Source organism: Telopea speciosissima, chromosome 10 (assembly GCF_018873765.1).
Source record: "Telopea speciosissima isolate NSW1024214 ecotype Mountain lineage chromosome 10, Tspe_v1, whole genome shotgun sequence".
In the NCBI taxonomy this organism is placed as follows: Eukaryota; Viridiplantae; Streptophyta; class Magnoliopsida; order Proteales; family Proteaceae; genus Telopea; species Telopea speciosissima.
The window spans coordinates 10,694,140-10,711,289 of record NC_057925.1 but is presented as its reverse complement, the minus strand read 5'-3'; the positions used below and the strand labels follow the sequence as shown (position 1 = coordinate 10,711,289).

General features: G+C 40.2%; 1 protein-coding gene across 1 annotated transcript; it reads left to right on the top strand.

Annotated features, from left to right (window-relative positions):
* Positions 1-4,670: 4,670 nt before the first annotated feature.
* Positions 4,671-9,733, top strand: LOC122641504 (4-coumarate--CoA ligase-like 9). The gene is made up of 6 exons (XM_043834761.1): positions 4,671-5,711; positions 7,237-7,426; positions 7,922-8,067; positions 8,163-8,230; positions 8,837-8,939; positions 9,521-9,733. The coding sequence occupies exons 1-6, from the start codon at positions 4,686-4,688 to the stop codon at positions 9,644-9,646; spliced, it is 1,659 nt and encodes a 552-aa protein (XP_043690696.1). The 5' UTR covers positions 4,671-4,685; the 3' UTR covers positions 9,647-9,733.
* The last annotated feature ends 7,417 nt before the right edge of the window (positions 9,734-17,150 follow it).

Here is a 17,150-nt window from a genome sequence, read left to right as displayed (position 1 = left end):
AGGAATGGAATGCGGCCAATCCACCTTACACGAACTTGACAGGACTTACCTTGCAAGGCTATCCGATACCATTGTGTGTCCTGAGAATACATGAGAATAAAACTGACTGAAAAGAGATTGTTACAAAGATAATGTACTGAATAATTGGATCAATACTGAGATGGATAGCGGTTCTTCCAAGGTTTGGTTATGCACAGTAAAAAATGTGAATTTGATTTTTTTTTTAAATTATGCATTTTTTTAATTAAAATGGCCAAATGATAGAAATACCCCTAAAGGGGTAAATTTTTAAAATACAGTCATATGTACATAAAACAGAGGTGAAAAGCATTACAATCATTGAATTAGGTCATATCTCACTATTTTAAGTATTAAGATATATCTAAATGGTACTATGTGATTTTTATTTAATTATTTAATATATTTCCCTTTTCTATATTAGGATTTAGGGTTTATTCACTTTAATACATTTAATATGACAGTTTTAGAATATAAAATTTCATTTCCTAATATATAGGATGAAAAAGAGTACGAGGTATCAGTATGAATATTTTTCTGAAGCTTATTGAATGATGTGTTATTTTATATTTTCATATTTCCATTTTTGCCCTTTTGTCTATTATCATTAGAAAATTACAAAACATTACGTGCTGATGTTTTAAATTTCTGGAACAATTCAAGAATGCTCCTTGTAACATTCCCTCAATGTTATGTTGTATTCCCTGTGTAGGTGATAACAAACCATAGCCAATCTTCAAGTTACACGTATCTGATTGGACCAGTCCCAACTCGTCCATCCAAAACTCGGGTCGGGATATCGACCTCGGGATAACCCCACTTAATCAGAATGGTTTTCTGACTCAACCCAGCCAGAGACTCCGGTCAGGTTAACGTCACGCTTCTCGCGTGACCCTAGTCACATCTTCAGCATGACCCTATGGCATACACGTGTCCACCTGAGACCGTGCCACCAAGGTTATCATCTAGAAACAGGTAAAACTTGGATACCGTTTAGAATCTTGGAGCTATAAATAGCCATGCCTAGCTAAGGTATGGGACTCAATTCACTCTTTCTTGCTTAAGCTCTCTAGCTTGAGATTTCTATCTATTGCAAACTCTGACTTAGGCATCAGAGTGTACTAACTGGCTTAGGCCGGCACTTCCTTGTTTTCTTGCGGTTTATCTGTGCAGGACGACCCGACCAGGTGGACGACTACTCGAGTCAGAATTTGTCACAACAGTGTCTTTTTACCTTCTTTTTTTTCCCCTTAAGGGTATTGTGCTCGTTTGGTAATTTTAATTCATAAAAATGTAGAAAAAAAAAATCCCAATAGTTTTAATTATGTTTAGTGCATATAATAATGTTTCAAATACTTTTTCAAAGTTTCCATATGCATGCATGTCTATTATTTTGTATAAGAAGTGTATTTTTGTCCCAGTTACCATGTTTAGGGCCAAATCGGGGTTTTAGCTTTAAAATGTTGCATATTTTAGTACCATAGGACATTAAAACACACATATGTTAGTGTTTTCAAGTCTTCTATCATAAAAAAAACTGTAATATTTACTCATTTTGCCACCACATGAGAGGCATTTTGGTAATTTCATATGACTTTTTGTCCAAATTTTGAGAGTGATTTTATCACTTCAGTTTCATATATTTAACATTGCCAAACATTTACTTAGACGTTTTTCATTATTTTTACAATCGCTCACCGTTTATTGGGATTTAATTTGGTACAAGGAGGAGATTAGTTTTACGTTGGCTGGTGAAGCAGTCCTAGCAGAGAGTCAAGAACACACTCTACTAGGCGTCTAATCGTGATCACAAAACACAAAAACAAAGAAATGGCAAGGGGAAAACTACAACTCTTCAAGATTGTAGTAGAATTCTCAGTGGTTTCAAGGAGTTTAACATGACTCTTTAATAACATGGGAACGTTGCAATTCTTCAAAAATACAACATAATTTTCTAAGATTACGAGCAAGATTTTAATAAACAACTCAACAGTTGAATAAACTAAATTCAAGTTATTCACCAATTCATTGTCTCAACAAGCAACATTTAAATAAGGGAAAATGAATGCCATCTAGTCGTGCATTGTGGCGTGCCTCAGTGCCCAGACACAAGGAAGGGCACGGAAAATGATCGGTGCACCTCTGGAAAGGTGGAAATCACCAGGGGTGCATTGATCATTTTGTAGGGCATGTCACAATGCACGATTGGATGACATTCTTTTTCCCTTTAAATAAATAAATGAAACCCTAAATCTCAAACTTCTAACCCTAAAGATCCTATGGTTAAGATTAAATAGAAAATTATATCATAAAAATAAAAAAAAAGCTAACCAGGTAACCGTAATTGAATTTGGGTTTCATGACCCAAAATAATCTAAATTAACTTCCAATAAAAATCATCCCATATGAGCCCAAGCTCTGCTGCCAAGGAGAGGTTGGAGGACTTGTTTTTTATGATGCCCTCATATCAATATCCTTTCAAAAAAGAGATGGAGAAGATCCTCTTAGCTGGTGCGGGGGTGCTCTCAATCATGTTTGTTCGGTATTCCAAATTAATAAGAGACGTGACAGTATAGTTTTTGAAAAAATCAGATTTTTTTCTGAGTCCTCCTCCACTATGGTTGAAAATTTAAGGATTCTTCTTTCAACTTGCAAACGGAGGCTGGTTCAATGGACGGTGGCGATTGTATTTGGGAGGATTAAAATTCAGTGCGAAGGTCAATGCACCACACTTGAAAGAATAAAAACTCAGTTCGTGGATAATGAAATGCCTTGTTGCATTTTTATAGTGTACATTGATGGGTATTGTGACCTATTTTAATTTACGATGTAGGTTTAGGCCTGCATCAAAGGGATTCCTCCCGAGTATGAATCCCATACTGAGTCTCTGATTTGAAACGACTTGGAATTTAATGCAGTTTTGCTTTCCGTTCGCACAGATTCCGATAGAACCTGAAATTGAAAGTTCAATGTTACATGCATGCCATGTGCACCATGACATTTGCATAAACGATCTCAATTTAGAAATTATAATCAAACTATTTATTAAATGTTTTCATAATTTGATTTGATTTCAATAAATGATTTTTGTTTGATTTTGGTATATTTTTATGCAAGAGAAAAACCGTTTAATTAAATGATCTTAATTTTAAAACAATAATCGAACCATTTATTAAACGGTTTCATAGTTCAATTTAAATGATTGGATTCGATTTCGATAAACAGTTTCAATTTGATTATGACACCCTTATGTGGAGTAGGGTGTCAATTCCAGGCCCGATTGAGTCTGCCCGGTTAAAGCCCGGTCCGGCCTGGCCCGATTACTAAACATGCGGGGCTTAAGCCCGACATGTTTAATAATCGGACGGTCCCGGTGTGGGTTCCTAACCTGTCAGGCCCTTGATCGAATCGATCAATTCCAGACCCGACCTAGACCGCCCTGTTATAGCCCGACCCAATCAACCCTTTAACTTATAAACTTCCCCTTCCCTTCCCTCCAAATTTTCTGTTTTTTTTATTTGTTTATTTGTTGGTTTTTTATATTTATTGGTTAGATACACTTAACATAGGTGAGATGAGGCTTAGTTTTAATTTTTAGATCTTACTTTGTTAGATGTCAATTAGTAAGCCCACATCGTTTAGAGACCGTTTAGAGTTAAACGACTCATTAGCCCGTTTTAGACCCGATTTAAGTACGTTTAGCCCAAATAAGGCTGCCTCGATTAAAGACCAAATACCGATCGATCGAAATGAAACCGTACCATGCCCGCCCAAAGCAAACCCGAATGCCTAAACGGTCGGACACGGTGCAATTTGTAAAATTAGTGAGACCCGACTAGACTCGACCCATTGACAGCCCTAATGTGGAGGGTGCAACATAGATTCCAAGGGTGTAGCAACACAGGAGAAAAAGATATGTAATCTCAGACAGATTAAACAACTAGGATCATTTCCCTCCCAATCTAAGAGTTAATAAAGTGTTGGCATAAGAGAACAACTTATAAGGCACCGTTTGATAAGGTTACGTGTGTTTCTGCTTTGTTTCGTTTCTCATTCAAAACGTATTTTGGTGTTTTTGTTTAAAGAGTAATGTTTCTAAGTTGCAAATGCTGTTTGATAAACCTATTACAAGAATGTATCTAGAACACTTTTAATATTGTAAATATGTATAAGATTCTATTTCAAAGGATATAATTGGTTGGATTCAATTGATTTATCCAGATAAACATAAAAAAACATGAGCGTTCCCAATCTAGTCTCTATGAAAGGTTTCCTCAGGGATCCTACTCACCAGTCACGAACTTGGATCTTGTGCAGTCATGGCGGGAGCTGCACTGTGCAATTCGAAAACCACCCCAAATACAAGGGTGGTCATTTCACATGTGGGGCCCAAGTGGGACCCACCTGTCAAATGACCACCTTACCCCCTGTTTTTGCTGTCGTTTAGCGGTCCTCTTCCTGGGTCCTCAATTCATTCAAAGTTCCAACCTTTCAAAACGGACTCAACTCTGAAAAGCCAACAAAGGAGGACTCAGTAACTGTCAATATTAACTACCATATTAACTTCCCCTTCACTCTCTATTCTTAGACCACATCTGCTCTTCCCTGTCTTCTTTCTCTCACTCACTCTTTTTCTGAGCTCTGAGGTTTGAAACTTTGAACCTAAAATGGAGCCTTCGATCGATCCAAAGAACGGTTTCTCCTCAAAAACAAAGACCTACCAAAGCCTTCGTCCACCCGTTCCACTCCCACCGGAGACCCTCCCTCTCTCCGCCTCGGCCCATTCCCTCTCGCTCCTCCTCCGCAACCCCTCCCCGCCGGAAACCACCACTCTCCTAATCGACGCCAAGACTGGAAACCGACTTTCCGCCGCCCAGTTCCTCCGACACGTCGAATCCCTAGCTGCCTATCTCCAATCCAATCTCAACCTCTCTAAGGGCGACACCGCCTTTATCCTTTTGCCCCCATCAATTGAAGTCCCTATCCTCTATTTTTCTCTCCTCTCCATTGGCGTTGTCATCTCTCCGGCCAACCCCTTAAGTACCAAATCCGAGATATTCCACCAAATCCAGCTTAGCAACCCCTCCATCGCCTTCGCCACCTCCTCAACTGCCGGAAAATTCCCCTCCACTGCCTCTTTCCACCGAGGAATTGTTCTCCTAGACTCCCTAGCTTTCCGACCCATGATGGCGACAACCTCGACCGGACGGTTCGACCTGAACAAGGTACGGGTCAACCAGTCTGACCCGGCGGCGATTCTCTACTCGTCTGGTACCACCGGGCGAGTCAAGGGGGCGATCCTGACTCACAGGAATCTGATTGCCTTGATCGGTGGGTACTATGAGATGAAACCGGAGGCGACAGAGGAGAATCCACCACCGGATGTGTCTTTGATGACGCTGCCGTTGTTTCATGTGTTTGGGATGTTTATGTGTGTGAGGGCGGTGGCGTTGGCCGAGGCAGTGGTGATGATGGAACGGTTTGATTTTGAAGTGATGTTGAAGGCAATTGAAGCGTATAAGGTAACGTATATGCCGGTGTCGCCACCTCTTGTAGTGGCAATGGCGAAGTCGGATTTGGTGGCGAAGTATGATTTGAGTTCGCTGAGGTTGTTGGGGTGCGGTGGAGCCCCGCTCGGGAAAGAGGTCGCCGAGAGGTTCGTTGCTCGGTTTCCCGACGTGGAGATTGTGCAGGTACTGAAATGACTGAAATTCTTGTCCTCTTGCCCCCTTTTTTTTTTTTTTGGTTTTTTTATTATTATTATTAGGGGTCAGTTTTCATATATGCTTGTGCATGTGAGAGGGTGGGAGTTTCAAAGCATGGGTGAGGGGTTTATGACTTTTTCACCTCTTTGTGAGAGAGACCGTTCATGCTTGCATGACCGTGTATGAAATCTTTGGCATTATTATTATTTTGGTCCTCTTGCCCTATCCCACCCAGTCCCAAAAAAAATTGATGGGTGAATGGTTGGACCGATAGTGGACTAAGTGGTTTGAGTTCGAAACAACCTTTCGTTCGAAGCTCGTAGGGATAAGGCTGCATACATTTGCCCCTCCCATGCCTTATGGCAGCGGGAGCCTTGTGCATTGAGACACTAAGGAAATCAAACTATATCGAAAGTTTGAACTTCTAAATCTTGATTCAAATACATGCATCTATCATGCATGTGTTTTTGGTGCTAGGCCCCACTCTGGAGGTCAGACACGGACCCACTAAGAGTCCGACGATGACCAACAAGGGGCCATTGCCACACTTATTACTACAACTACTACACCACTACTACTATTTCAAAAATGGGTGGGGTAGAAGGGTCGAATTTGCAGCCTTCCCTTGATTTATGTTAGACCCAACTATCTCTGAGCTTGAAGCTCATGCTCGTGCATGTGTTCATTGTATTGTGACTGTAAATGTAATTTATGTTTTTTCTAGAAAAGTTTAGCACACAATCTATTTGTCACATGGTAGTACATGTGTTAGTCCATGTCATAGAGGGCGAGGCAAGCATGTCATTGGTACAATTTCAGCTTAAAATGAGTAGAGGAAGCAGAGAAAATTACAAAAGATGTCGTTTTGTGTTTTATAATCATCTCAATTTGATGGCATTTTGATAATTTTATTAAAACTTTGAATAAGAGTTTGAGCAACTTTCCTTGCATACTACAAACTAAAATTTGGTTATCATAAAAAATGAACTAAAATTTGGCCAGTATGTGGGGTCCTCTCTATCACATGGACTAAGCCATTACTGCCAAGTGGCAAATAGTAAAGTGTTATACTTCATTAGGCATAGTGACACATAGAAGGACTCAAAATGACTTGTTTGGCCAGTAGTAATATACATAATAGTTGAATCGAATATGGGTGTGCAAAAATTTTATCAAGAAAGAATAAGCTTTATTTTTCCAATACAAAAAGGACTAGGAACATGTTGAGAGTGTGGATTCAAAACAAACTTGTGGAAAACTGCAAGTCGCCTTGGCAGTTGAGTAAAAAGGGCGTACCTAGTGCACGAGGCTCCCGTCACTGCGGGGTCTGGGGAGGGGCATAATGTACGCAGCCTTACCCCTGCTGTTGGAGAAAGACTATTTCCAGACTTGAACCCGTGATCACTTGGTCACAATGGAGCAACCTTACCATTCCAGACTTGCCTTCGCAGTTGAGTAATATGACAAAATTATTGAAGATGTGAGAAGCAACTTCTCTTTATTTGTATTATAGGGTTATGGCTTGACTGAGTCAACAGGAAGTGCAGCAAGAACGATGGGGCCTGATGAGAGCAAGCAATATGGGTCTGTTGGCCGCCTAGCTGAGAATATGGAAGCCAAAATAGTTGATCCCATAACTGGGGCGGCCATGCCTCCTGGCCACCAGGGTGAGCTGTGGTTGCGAGGACCAATCATCATGAGAGGTAACATTTTTTCTTTGTACATTCATCTTGTAAATACTGAATATAGAGATTTCAAACTTGAAAATTACTACCAACTTCTTTTACTTGTTTAGGATAAAAACTGTTAAAGATAGAACTTCAATGTTATCAACACTCAGAGCATATAAAAACTGTTAAAGGATGTGTGGCTTTTGGGTGTTTATGTTAAACTTCTTAAAACTATAGAATGTAATGAATATGATCTATTGAATTTAGATTTTGGATAATTAGTTTGAGGGAGTAGAAGCTCACCATTACTTAATAATGGGTGATGTGGATCTTTGACAGAGGAAGAGTAAAGTGTCTGGTTCATCATTGCCATTTGAACCAATTTTTTACTCAAATCAGTTCCATATGTTTCTTTAGTTGATAGTGTTTTTGATGCAAAAGCAAAGGGATTACTGTAGGCTGAGAGCACATAATAATGCTCTTCGATACTTAAAGGTTTAGGCATTGAGAGCACCGATTTGACTGCAGGATATGCTAAAGATGAAGAGGCAACTGCAAATACCTTGGAACCTGATGGTTGGTTAAAGACTGGTGATCTTTGTTATTTCGACTCAGATGGCTTCCTTTATATTGTTGATAGGTTGAAGGAATTGATAAAATACAAGGCATACCAGGTATTCAATACAGAGAACAATGTGGATGTGGTTGTGGTAGTTGGCTCCCTTGCATTAAAAGTATGTCATTTCATCCCTTCTGTAACATGTTGCAGGTTCCACCAGCTGAGTTGGAGCAATTACTGCAATCCCATCCAAAAATCGCTGATGCTGCTGTGATTCCGTAAGTATCTGATAGTGTTTCCTTCAGTCGGATTCTAAATTTCATATTAGGTGCAAATAGCTATTTGAAAGTTAATGTTGAGATTGCCTATAATAGGAAATTTTGTAACCCTTTTGTGAGACAAAAGAGAATATATTAAGGGCATTGTAACAGACCCTAACACATATAAGTGGTTTGAAATGCAAAATGTGCCAATACTGACCAAGAGGATTACATTGTCTATAGAAATTGAAAAGTTTGTGGATGATACAAAAATGACTATGGAATGCTTTGTTATGATCAACCAGTGACTACTCTGAGCAGAGCTACAATCTGATGGGCACCCACCACATGTAGTTCTTCCATATATGTGAACCAAATGTAGAGTTTCTGCAAAAATTTAGCGGTGCTGAGAACATTTTGGTTCAATTTGAGATATATTGATCTACAGTTAGGAAACTAGAAGATTAATCTAATTATGCACCTTGGTTAAATTTCTCTACGTTCAAGTGAACAAGTCTACCTGAAAGATAATTGGCTGTTGTTGCTGTTTTCACTTCTTCTCTTTACTAGTTATGCAAAGGATATAGCTTTATACTTTTGCGTGTGCGCATGTCTTTTTAACAGGTACCCGGATGAAGAAGCAGGACAGATTCCCATGGCTTTTGTAGTGAGGAAACCTGGCAGCAATCTTAATGAAGCTGAAGTTATCGATTATATTGCTAAAAAGGCATGTTTACTTTCCAAAGCAACAGAAAAAATTTCTGTTCATAGCTAACTTTTTTAAGCTTGGATCTCCAAGCTAACACTTTACAACTGTTGTTTACCCATGATGGCTTCAGGATAGCAGTATCATTTAGCAAGAAATATTACTAAGCTGATAGACCTAGAATCAAGAAGTCAATATTTTCCCTGGAAAGGGGGAAAAGGAAGGCAAACAAAATGAATCCTCAATCCACAGATATGGTGCATGTATGCCACCTATAAACAGACACAGATGAATGCCTGAACTACCTGGTGCTTGAATATCTTCTTTGCTAAAAGCCTCATTCTTATCCCTAAATTGAAGGTTAAGAAGTAATAACCTGTGACATGATTTTTCCTAGATAATGTAAACATATTTGCTGATCTAGTTCTTTATGAAACTGATAGGACATCTTTCAAAGTAAATTAATCTCCAATTCCATGTGTTTCTTGTTGTTCTAGACTTGGTTTTGTCAAAATTTTAAACTCTTATGATCATCAGTTGCAGTAAAGATCTTTGTATTTATGTGAGCATTATTTCTTTAATTTTACTGTTTCTTTCTTCAGGTGGCACCATACAAGAAGATCAGGCGAGTTGCTTTTGTCAACTCAATTCCAAAAAATCCTTCTGGAAAGATCTTGAGGAGGGAGCTGGTGGATCAAGCTCTCTCTAGTGCATCTGCTAAATTATGATGCTATATGGTTTTCTTACTGACATGAGCTCTATGCAAACTTCGCAAAATATGAATGCAGTTGAGCCTGTTCTTCTTGATGTTTCTCTCCATGTGAGTGCATATGATTGACTGTAAAAATCACAATCCCCTCTTCCACCGGCAAACAAAAAATAAATAACTTATAAAATAAAAATGTTGTCAAAATCAACTAGCCTCAGAGTAAGAGAAATGGGATGCTATTAGGAAATAATTTTGTTGGTTTTCCCACTTCTGGTCCTAGCATTTGGAGTTCACCCTTTGCTTTGTCCCTTGAAAAGAATTTCTTGTGGCCTCTTTCATGCTTCTTTCGGTGCTCTTTTGTATATTGCTTTCAATGAGTTGCAGGGTTGCACTGAATATTGCATAAAGGGACCACGTGAATGTGATAGCTTTGGCATTTGATATAATCAACTTGTAAGAGAATCAACTTTTATTTGACCTTCAATTTGTTCATTTGATTCTTGAAGTTCAAGTCTTCTTCTGCAATTGGGGTTCTCAATCCCTATGTGCAATGTGTCCAATTTCATTGATAATTTTCTATTCCAAGTATGCTACTCAAATGGAGTGAAGATACAAGAATGAAAATTTTTTTTTCTAACATAATTATCATTATCCCACAATATCTTTAATCTTCAAGATATTATTAGATAATAATAAACTACATAATTTAATATAGTTTAACAACGACAACAACAACTAAGCCTTAATCCCAATTATTGGGGTCGGCTACATGGATCCCAGAAGAAACATAATATTAATAATATTACAGTAAAGGAAAAGAGCACACCACACAACAAAGACACAACCTCTAGGGCATCAACCCAACTTAGCTATGAACTGTATCTTAACTGCTAAACCATGAGCCACAGACCTCAAGAATGGAGTGTATTACAACAACAACCTCATCACAACAATCTAAGCCCAACTAAATGGGGTCGACCACCTGGATCCTCTCTCTTCAATCAGCTATATTTGAAGTCATACAAGGAGCAAGTCTTATGCTAAGCATGTCTTTCTTCATCACTTCTCCTATGGTTATCTTAGGTCTATCTATATCTCTCTTGGTTTCCTCAATCTGGATTAGGTTGCTCCTTCGAACTGGGGCATCTGAAGGCCTTCGTTGAACATGGTCATGCCACCTCAAACGACTCTCTAAGCTTATCATGAATCGGAGTTATTCTCAACCCAATTCTAATATGGTAATTTCTTACTTTATGATTCCTAGTTTTTCCACACATCTATCTCAACATCCTCATCTCTGCAACGCCAAATTTGTTTATATGGCACTAATTCATAGTCCAACATTCCACATCATACATCATAGCTGGTGTAATGACAATCATATAAAATTTTCCTTTAAGCTTTAAAGGGATATGTCGATCACACAGAACCTCGGACGCTCTTCTCCACTTTATCCACCCTATTTTAATACAATTTACTCTCCAAAAATGTAGACATTCGCAATTGATCTTATTAATTACAAATCAGCTCCTCCACAAAACAATATCACATAGTGAACTGTAGGGTATGTAATTAATTTACTACCAAACATCAGTTCACTATACATGTCCATATTGAGATTCTGCAATCGTAATCAAGTCAAAAACACATTTTGAATACACTTTTCAAACAATAATATTATAAAAAATAACTTTATAAACATTTTATAAAAATTGCATTGGAACAAGATTTTTGTCTAATCATCGATAGATACTCTCTCTCTTTGATATTACCCAATTAAGAACAGTAGATTTTGTGTTGAGCTTTTCTTTTGTTCAAGATATGAATATATGATACCATGAATTCAATACACCGATATGTAGTCCAAGGGACATCAACCATTGGTGCACCAAAACCCGTGATGTGCTACCACAACGACAAGGGTTTCTCGAGTCAGAGAGTACATCATCCAAATACTACAATAGAGAATCTCATTCCACAACTGCATGTAGTAACATATTAGTTCAATAGTCATATCGTATTGTGTCCCTAAAATCACAATTCCTAGAAGCACATATTGTGACAACGACATTCTCCATAGGGTGTCCAGCCCTATCCCCTAATCAAGAACATTTTAGGTAAAAACTTAAGGACAACCATAATCCATTAATAATATGTCATGATTAAAAATGATCAAATTAATTTAACTAAATAAATTCGGGTTTGGTAGACACATAATTCCATCAAACCAAAGTTACTAGAACATTGAACAAAGTGGGAGCATGGAGTGAGTTTCGAACTTTGGAGCTCTAAGTGAGAAGCTCCAAAAGTTTAGAGCACATTTGGAGCATATGTTGTTGCTCGTTCTTAAACCATTGTAAGTTACTAACACTTCCAATAGAAGAAGTAAAGGAAAGAGACGACAGCCGGGGCAGAAGACCTAGGGTGTTTTTCACTCATTGAACTCGATTCATTCTATTTAAATTCAAATTAGCAAAATGCAAAAGATATAGTACCTTATCAGAGCAGAGTTGCTAAAATTTTCGATCTTGCTCAGAGCTTACAAGCTTCTCAGATAGAGAGCCAATGCTGCAAGGTTGACCTTGCTCAGAGCTTCCAAGCTTCTCTAAAAGAGAACTAGCGCCTTTGGCCCTTTAAAGATGATGATCTTGCTCCGAGCTCTCAGAGAGAGAACCAATGCCTTTTAGTGGTTTTGACATTTCAATCGAGAGAGAACAACACCTTCGGAGTTTTTGATATTTCAATTGAGAAAGAACAATGTTACGAGATCAAGAATTATTGGGTTTTGATTTTACATCTGTTTTTAGTATGAAAATAAAAATAGCAATATTAATTTACAAGTGAAATTTATTCTCCATGTAAAATATATTTCTGTGGAAACCAAAAAACTACAAATTTTCCCTGAAAAATAAATTTCACTTTACCACAAAATATTTGTATCCCTTGGCAACCAAACATAGTCTAAGCCATGGTGAAGGGGAATTCCTTGACCACGACTTTCTATTGGAGAAGAAGGTATTGCGCAATAGGAGGAGAGTATTATCGACTTCATACAATAAGGACATGTTTTAAGATCCTAGGGTGGTAGCTAAACCCTTCCCCCGCGGTGAAGGAAAACTTTCTCCCTAAATTACTTTAAAAAAAATCAGCAACTACAATATAGCAAAATACAATACGATCTATTCCTATCATCTATCGAGCTAATACAGTGAGACAAACCTCAATAAGGGATACATGCTAACGTGACTTGTGAGAAACCAATCACCTAAGAAATTTAGCTCGTCTCTGGGGAGCCCAGCATGCCTAGGGTGCTGCCAGCTGTTGGGCTGTGCCGCTCACATCCCTAGGCGTGCACCGAGATGTGTGCGGCACAACTCAACCGCTAGATGCCCCCTGGGCGCTGGGCTCCTTGGAGACGATCCTGATCCTCACCTAAGTCACCAATTGAAGTCTAAACCCTAGAATGCAATATCCCGAACATCATTATACATCTAAGAACAATGCACTTCACCTAATCATTTTCAACTCCATTGTCCTAGAGACTCCGGGAGTAGGCGTGTCAATGGGTCAGGTTGGGCCGGGCCTGCCCTAAACCCTAACCCAACCCTAGAGGCCTTAACCTAAACCCTTACCCGACCCGACCCTGCCAGGGCCAAGAAACCCTCAACCCAGTCCCGACCTTGCCAAGGTTTTTTCTGACCCGACCCGGCCCTGATTGACCTTGTCTTGACCCTGACCATGACCCTGATTTTGTCTGTAATCCCATGTGCCTTTAGGGCTTTTTTTGGTTTTTAATTTTTTTATTAGGTTATATATATAAATAAATATTAGACCAAAAAAAATATATATATATATATATATATATATATATATATATATATATATGCAATATTATATACTTATAATTAATACAGGGTCGGGTTAGGCCGGGCCGGGCTAAGCTCGGGATCTAAACCCTGACCCGACCCGACCCTGCCAAGGCCAGATTATAACTAAACCCAAACCCACCCTCAGGGTTGAAAAATCAGGATCGGGTCCAGGCTGGGCTCAGGGCGGGTTCGGGCCAGCAGGGCTTTATTGACACCCCTATCTGGGAGTGCATCTTCAGTTTCTTTTTTTTTTTTTTTTTGGCAATTGATCCATTCCCTTGTTCTCTGCTTTTTATTTTCATGATAATGATTCATTATCTTATCTTTATTTTCTTTTCGTGACAATGATCCATTCCTTTTTTTTTTTATTAAATGCTGTAAGATCATTTGTACTAAAAAAGAATGAAATGAATTACAGAGGGAACTAGGCCAGGCGCCTGAAACACAAAGAACTCAATCAACCCCTCCCACCTTCGGCAGAGCCATTACAGGAGGGAACAACCTGCAAACTAAAATTAACAGAAACGAAAGCGAGATCTTCCTTGAGCATTATTAGACTGGAGCTCATAGATAATTGATCTCGGAAAATCAATCTCAAAGAGGAAAGCTCATGCTTAACAGCGGACTTGGCAAGGAAGTCCGTGATTGAGTTTGCCTCCCAGTTACAATGCGAAATTCGCCAATCAATAGAATTGAGGTAATATTGCAAGGATAGCCATTCTTGCCACGTAAACCAAGGAACCAAACCTTAGGAGAGAAGAATTAAAACAGAGGATGAGTCCCACTCTATCCAAAGATTGGAAAACCTGAGGTCTCTAGCCCATAACAGACCTTGGATCACCGCTGAGAATTCCCATTCAAAGTTGGATTTAATTCCCAAGAAGGATCTGAAGGAGAAAATCACATTTGCTTGTGAATCACAAAAAAACCCCTCCAACGCCTAGTGTTCCTGGGTTTCCCATTGAACAGCAATCAACGTTAAGTTTCACCCAACAAACAGGGGGAGGGAACCAGAAGAATTCCAAGAGATCGCGGACCTAAACAGGGATGACCGGACTCCTCAAGCGTCTGGCACAGATCAGGCTCCTCACTGGAGATACTGAGCCCTTGAACTACAAATCCAACTCAGATTTCTTGTCTTCCCTTCAACGATGGTTGACTAAAATGATCCATTCTGTTATAAAGGGCATTTTCAATTTTGCTGGTTTTGGTTCTGGGTGCACAAGTCACAAGCAGAAATCAGAAGCCTTGCTCAAGCGATCTTATTTGCAGTGCAGAGCAAGCAGAAAACTGATTCTCTTACTTTTGTGTTTCTGCTTCCTAAGGCTGATAGTGTAAGTTACATATGGTCTCTCACTTGAAAAAGAAAAAAATATATATATTTTTTTGGATGAATGAAAAATATATTAGCGAAGCACCAAGAAACTAAACCCCCAAAAAAGGGGAAAGAACAAGGAAAAACAAGAAAGAAAACTCAACAACAACACACAGGACTAACCTACAGCTAGCCTAAACAAGCTGAAGGGAAACCACACAAGACAAGAACAAACTCAAATAAGCAATCATCAGTATAAAAAGTTGACCTTCTTCCCATTAGGATTATAGGGAGGAATGGGAGGAATCACCCAACGATTCCTCCCAATAGATGGAATCATTACCATGTCTCCATTCAGAGTATCAATTGGAACACCTTGTGCCAACTCCGATTGAGGATCTAGAAGGGTCAGCGAATTTTGCAACGGACCTCCCAATACAGCCGTCTCAGCATCCATTGAATCGACTTCGTGGTGGCCATTAAGATCAATATAGATGGTGCCTCCCTCTTCCATGAACCCATCTTTATCCACCAATTCTATTCCCATAGAACACTTATTAGAGATACCTTCATCCATGGGGACCACAAGGGATGAAGAGTAAGTGTTACCACCAGATCCCTCCTCAATGGATACATGATGATTCTTCCTTTTCTTACCCTTTCTTTTCTTTCCCTTAGAAGAAGACTTACCCTTTACTTTGCCACCTTGTTTCCTCCTAGTAGGGACCTTCAAAGGGGGAGAAGCCAGAGGTGACTCAGATGTTGCAGAAATAAGAGACGGCGACAGCAAAGACAACCTTTCTAGAGGAGAGGTGTTAGAGTTGGAGCTCTTCAACTCAGTAATGCAAGTTGGGTCATTGTGGGCACCACACGCAAGGATGTACCTTGTATCAGCAACAGGGGAAAGTGGCTCTACTTCCTCAATGAGGGACTCACTGGCCGCGGCTAGCTCAGTCCCGATTGTGGACACAATAGGGCCCAACTCAACACACAACTCGAGACCCAATTCCTGGGCAAAAGTGTCATAGCTCAAAAGAGGTCCAACTATTTGAGGAAGACCCACGCCAACTTGTCGGTTAAAGCCGACTTGATTAGACTCGCTAGACTGCTGCATGACAGACTTGCCAGGCACGGTACCACCTGCTTCACTTGTCTCCACGACATCCAAAGAAGAGAACCGATTACCTTCACCCAGGAGATAATGCATGGCATCACTGGCATGTGAAACAGCCTTTTCACATTGAGAAAAAACAACTGCCACCTCATCTGAGATGGCTAGGCCCACCACCTCTGTCCCTCTCTTCAATCCTCCAGGCTCCTCTCTCTCTCGACCAGCATCCACCGCTGCAATTTCACCATCGGCAATAAACCCAGACCAAGCCGGAGCAGTAGAAAGGCTAGAGCATCCAATCACCCTATGGTCGGAGTCGCTCGAAAAGTGATCTAAAGGATCCCCCCTTCTCCCAACAGTACCTCTAGAAAGGCATCTTCTCCTCCGAGACTGAGCTTGTTGAAATCCATTCTCGACCAATGTTTCATTAGCCCTAAGATTGGCTCCAAGATTAGGAACATGATAATCATTCTGATGATGGACCTTCGATGCACATTGGCTGTCTCCATGGCCAAACAAAAGGCACACAGAGTATCTCGGTGGACTCCACTCAAAATCAACTTTCTGGGAGAAAGACCCTCCTCCTTCTACCATGATTTCAATAGACTTAGGCAACTCCACCTTTGCCGAGACCTCCACACAAAGCCTAGCGTAGGACAATCGCTCCTTAGTCTTCGTCCATTTACCGGTAAAGAGAGGAACACCGAGAGTGCTACCTATAATGCTCAAGGCTGCCTCTGTCCAGAGGTGGAACGGCAGCTGCGGAAGGTTAACCCACAACGGCATGGATTCCATCAAAATTCTGGTCAAACAGGATTGAGGAGTCCATGGCCTCAACACCACAAGACGCCTAAGGACAGACCAAACTCCCCCTTCCATTACCCTGAACTTGTCCTCAGATGAGAACCTAAACACAAAAACCCCAGAATCGAGTAGAGAGACATCCACCGTTCCAGAGCATCTCCACTGATGAAGCAAAGCCCCTTTCACTAGGGAGAAGGGAGGCCTTCTCCCCACAAAGTACCCCACTAATGTGTTGCTCCAATGTTCTAGTTCCACCTCTACAACAGCCGCTAGGCAGAGTGCCAACGGCTTGCCATCAACGCACGCTGGCTGTACAAACTAGAGTTTGAGACCCTCTGCTTGGCCAGAGCCCGAAGAGAACAAGGAAGCCCATCCACCTTGCGTCCCAGGGGCCACCTCAGGCTGACCAAACCGGCTTGCAGGA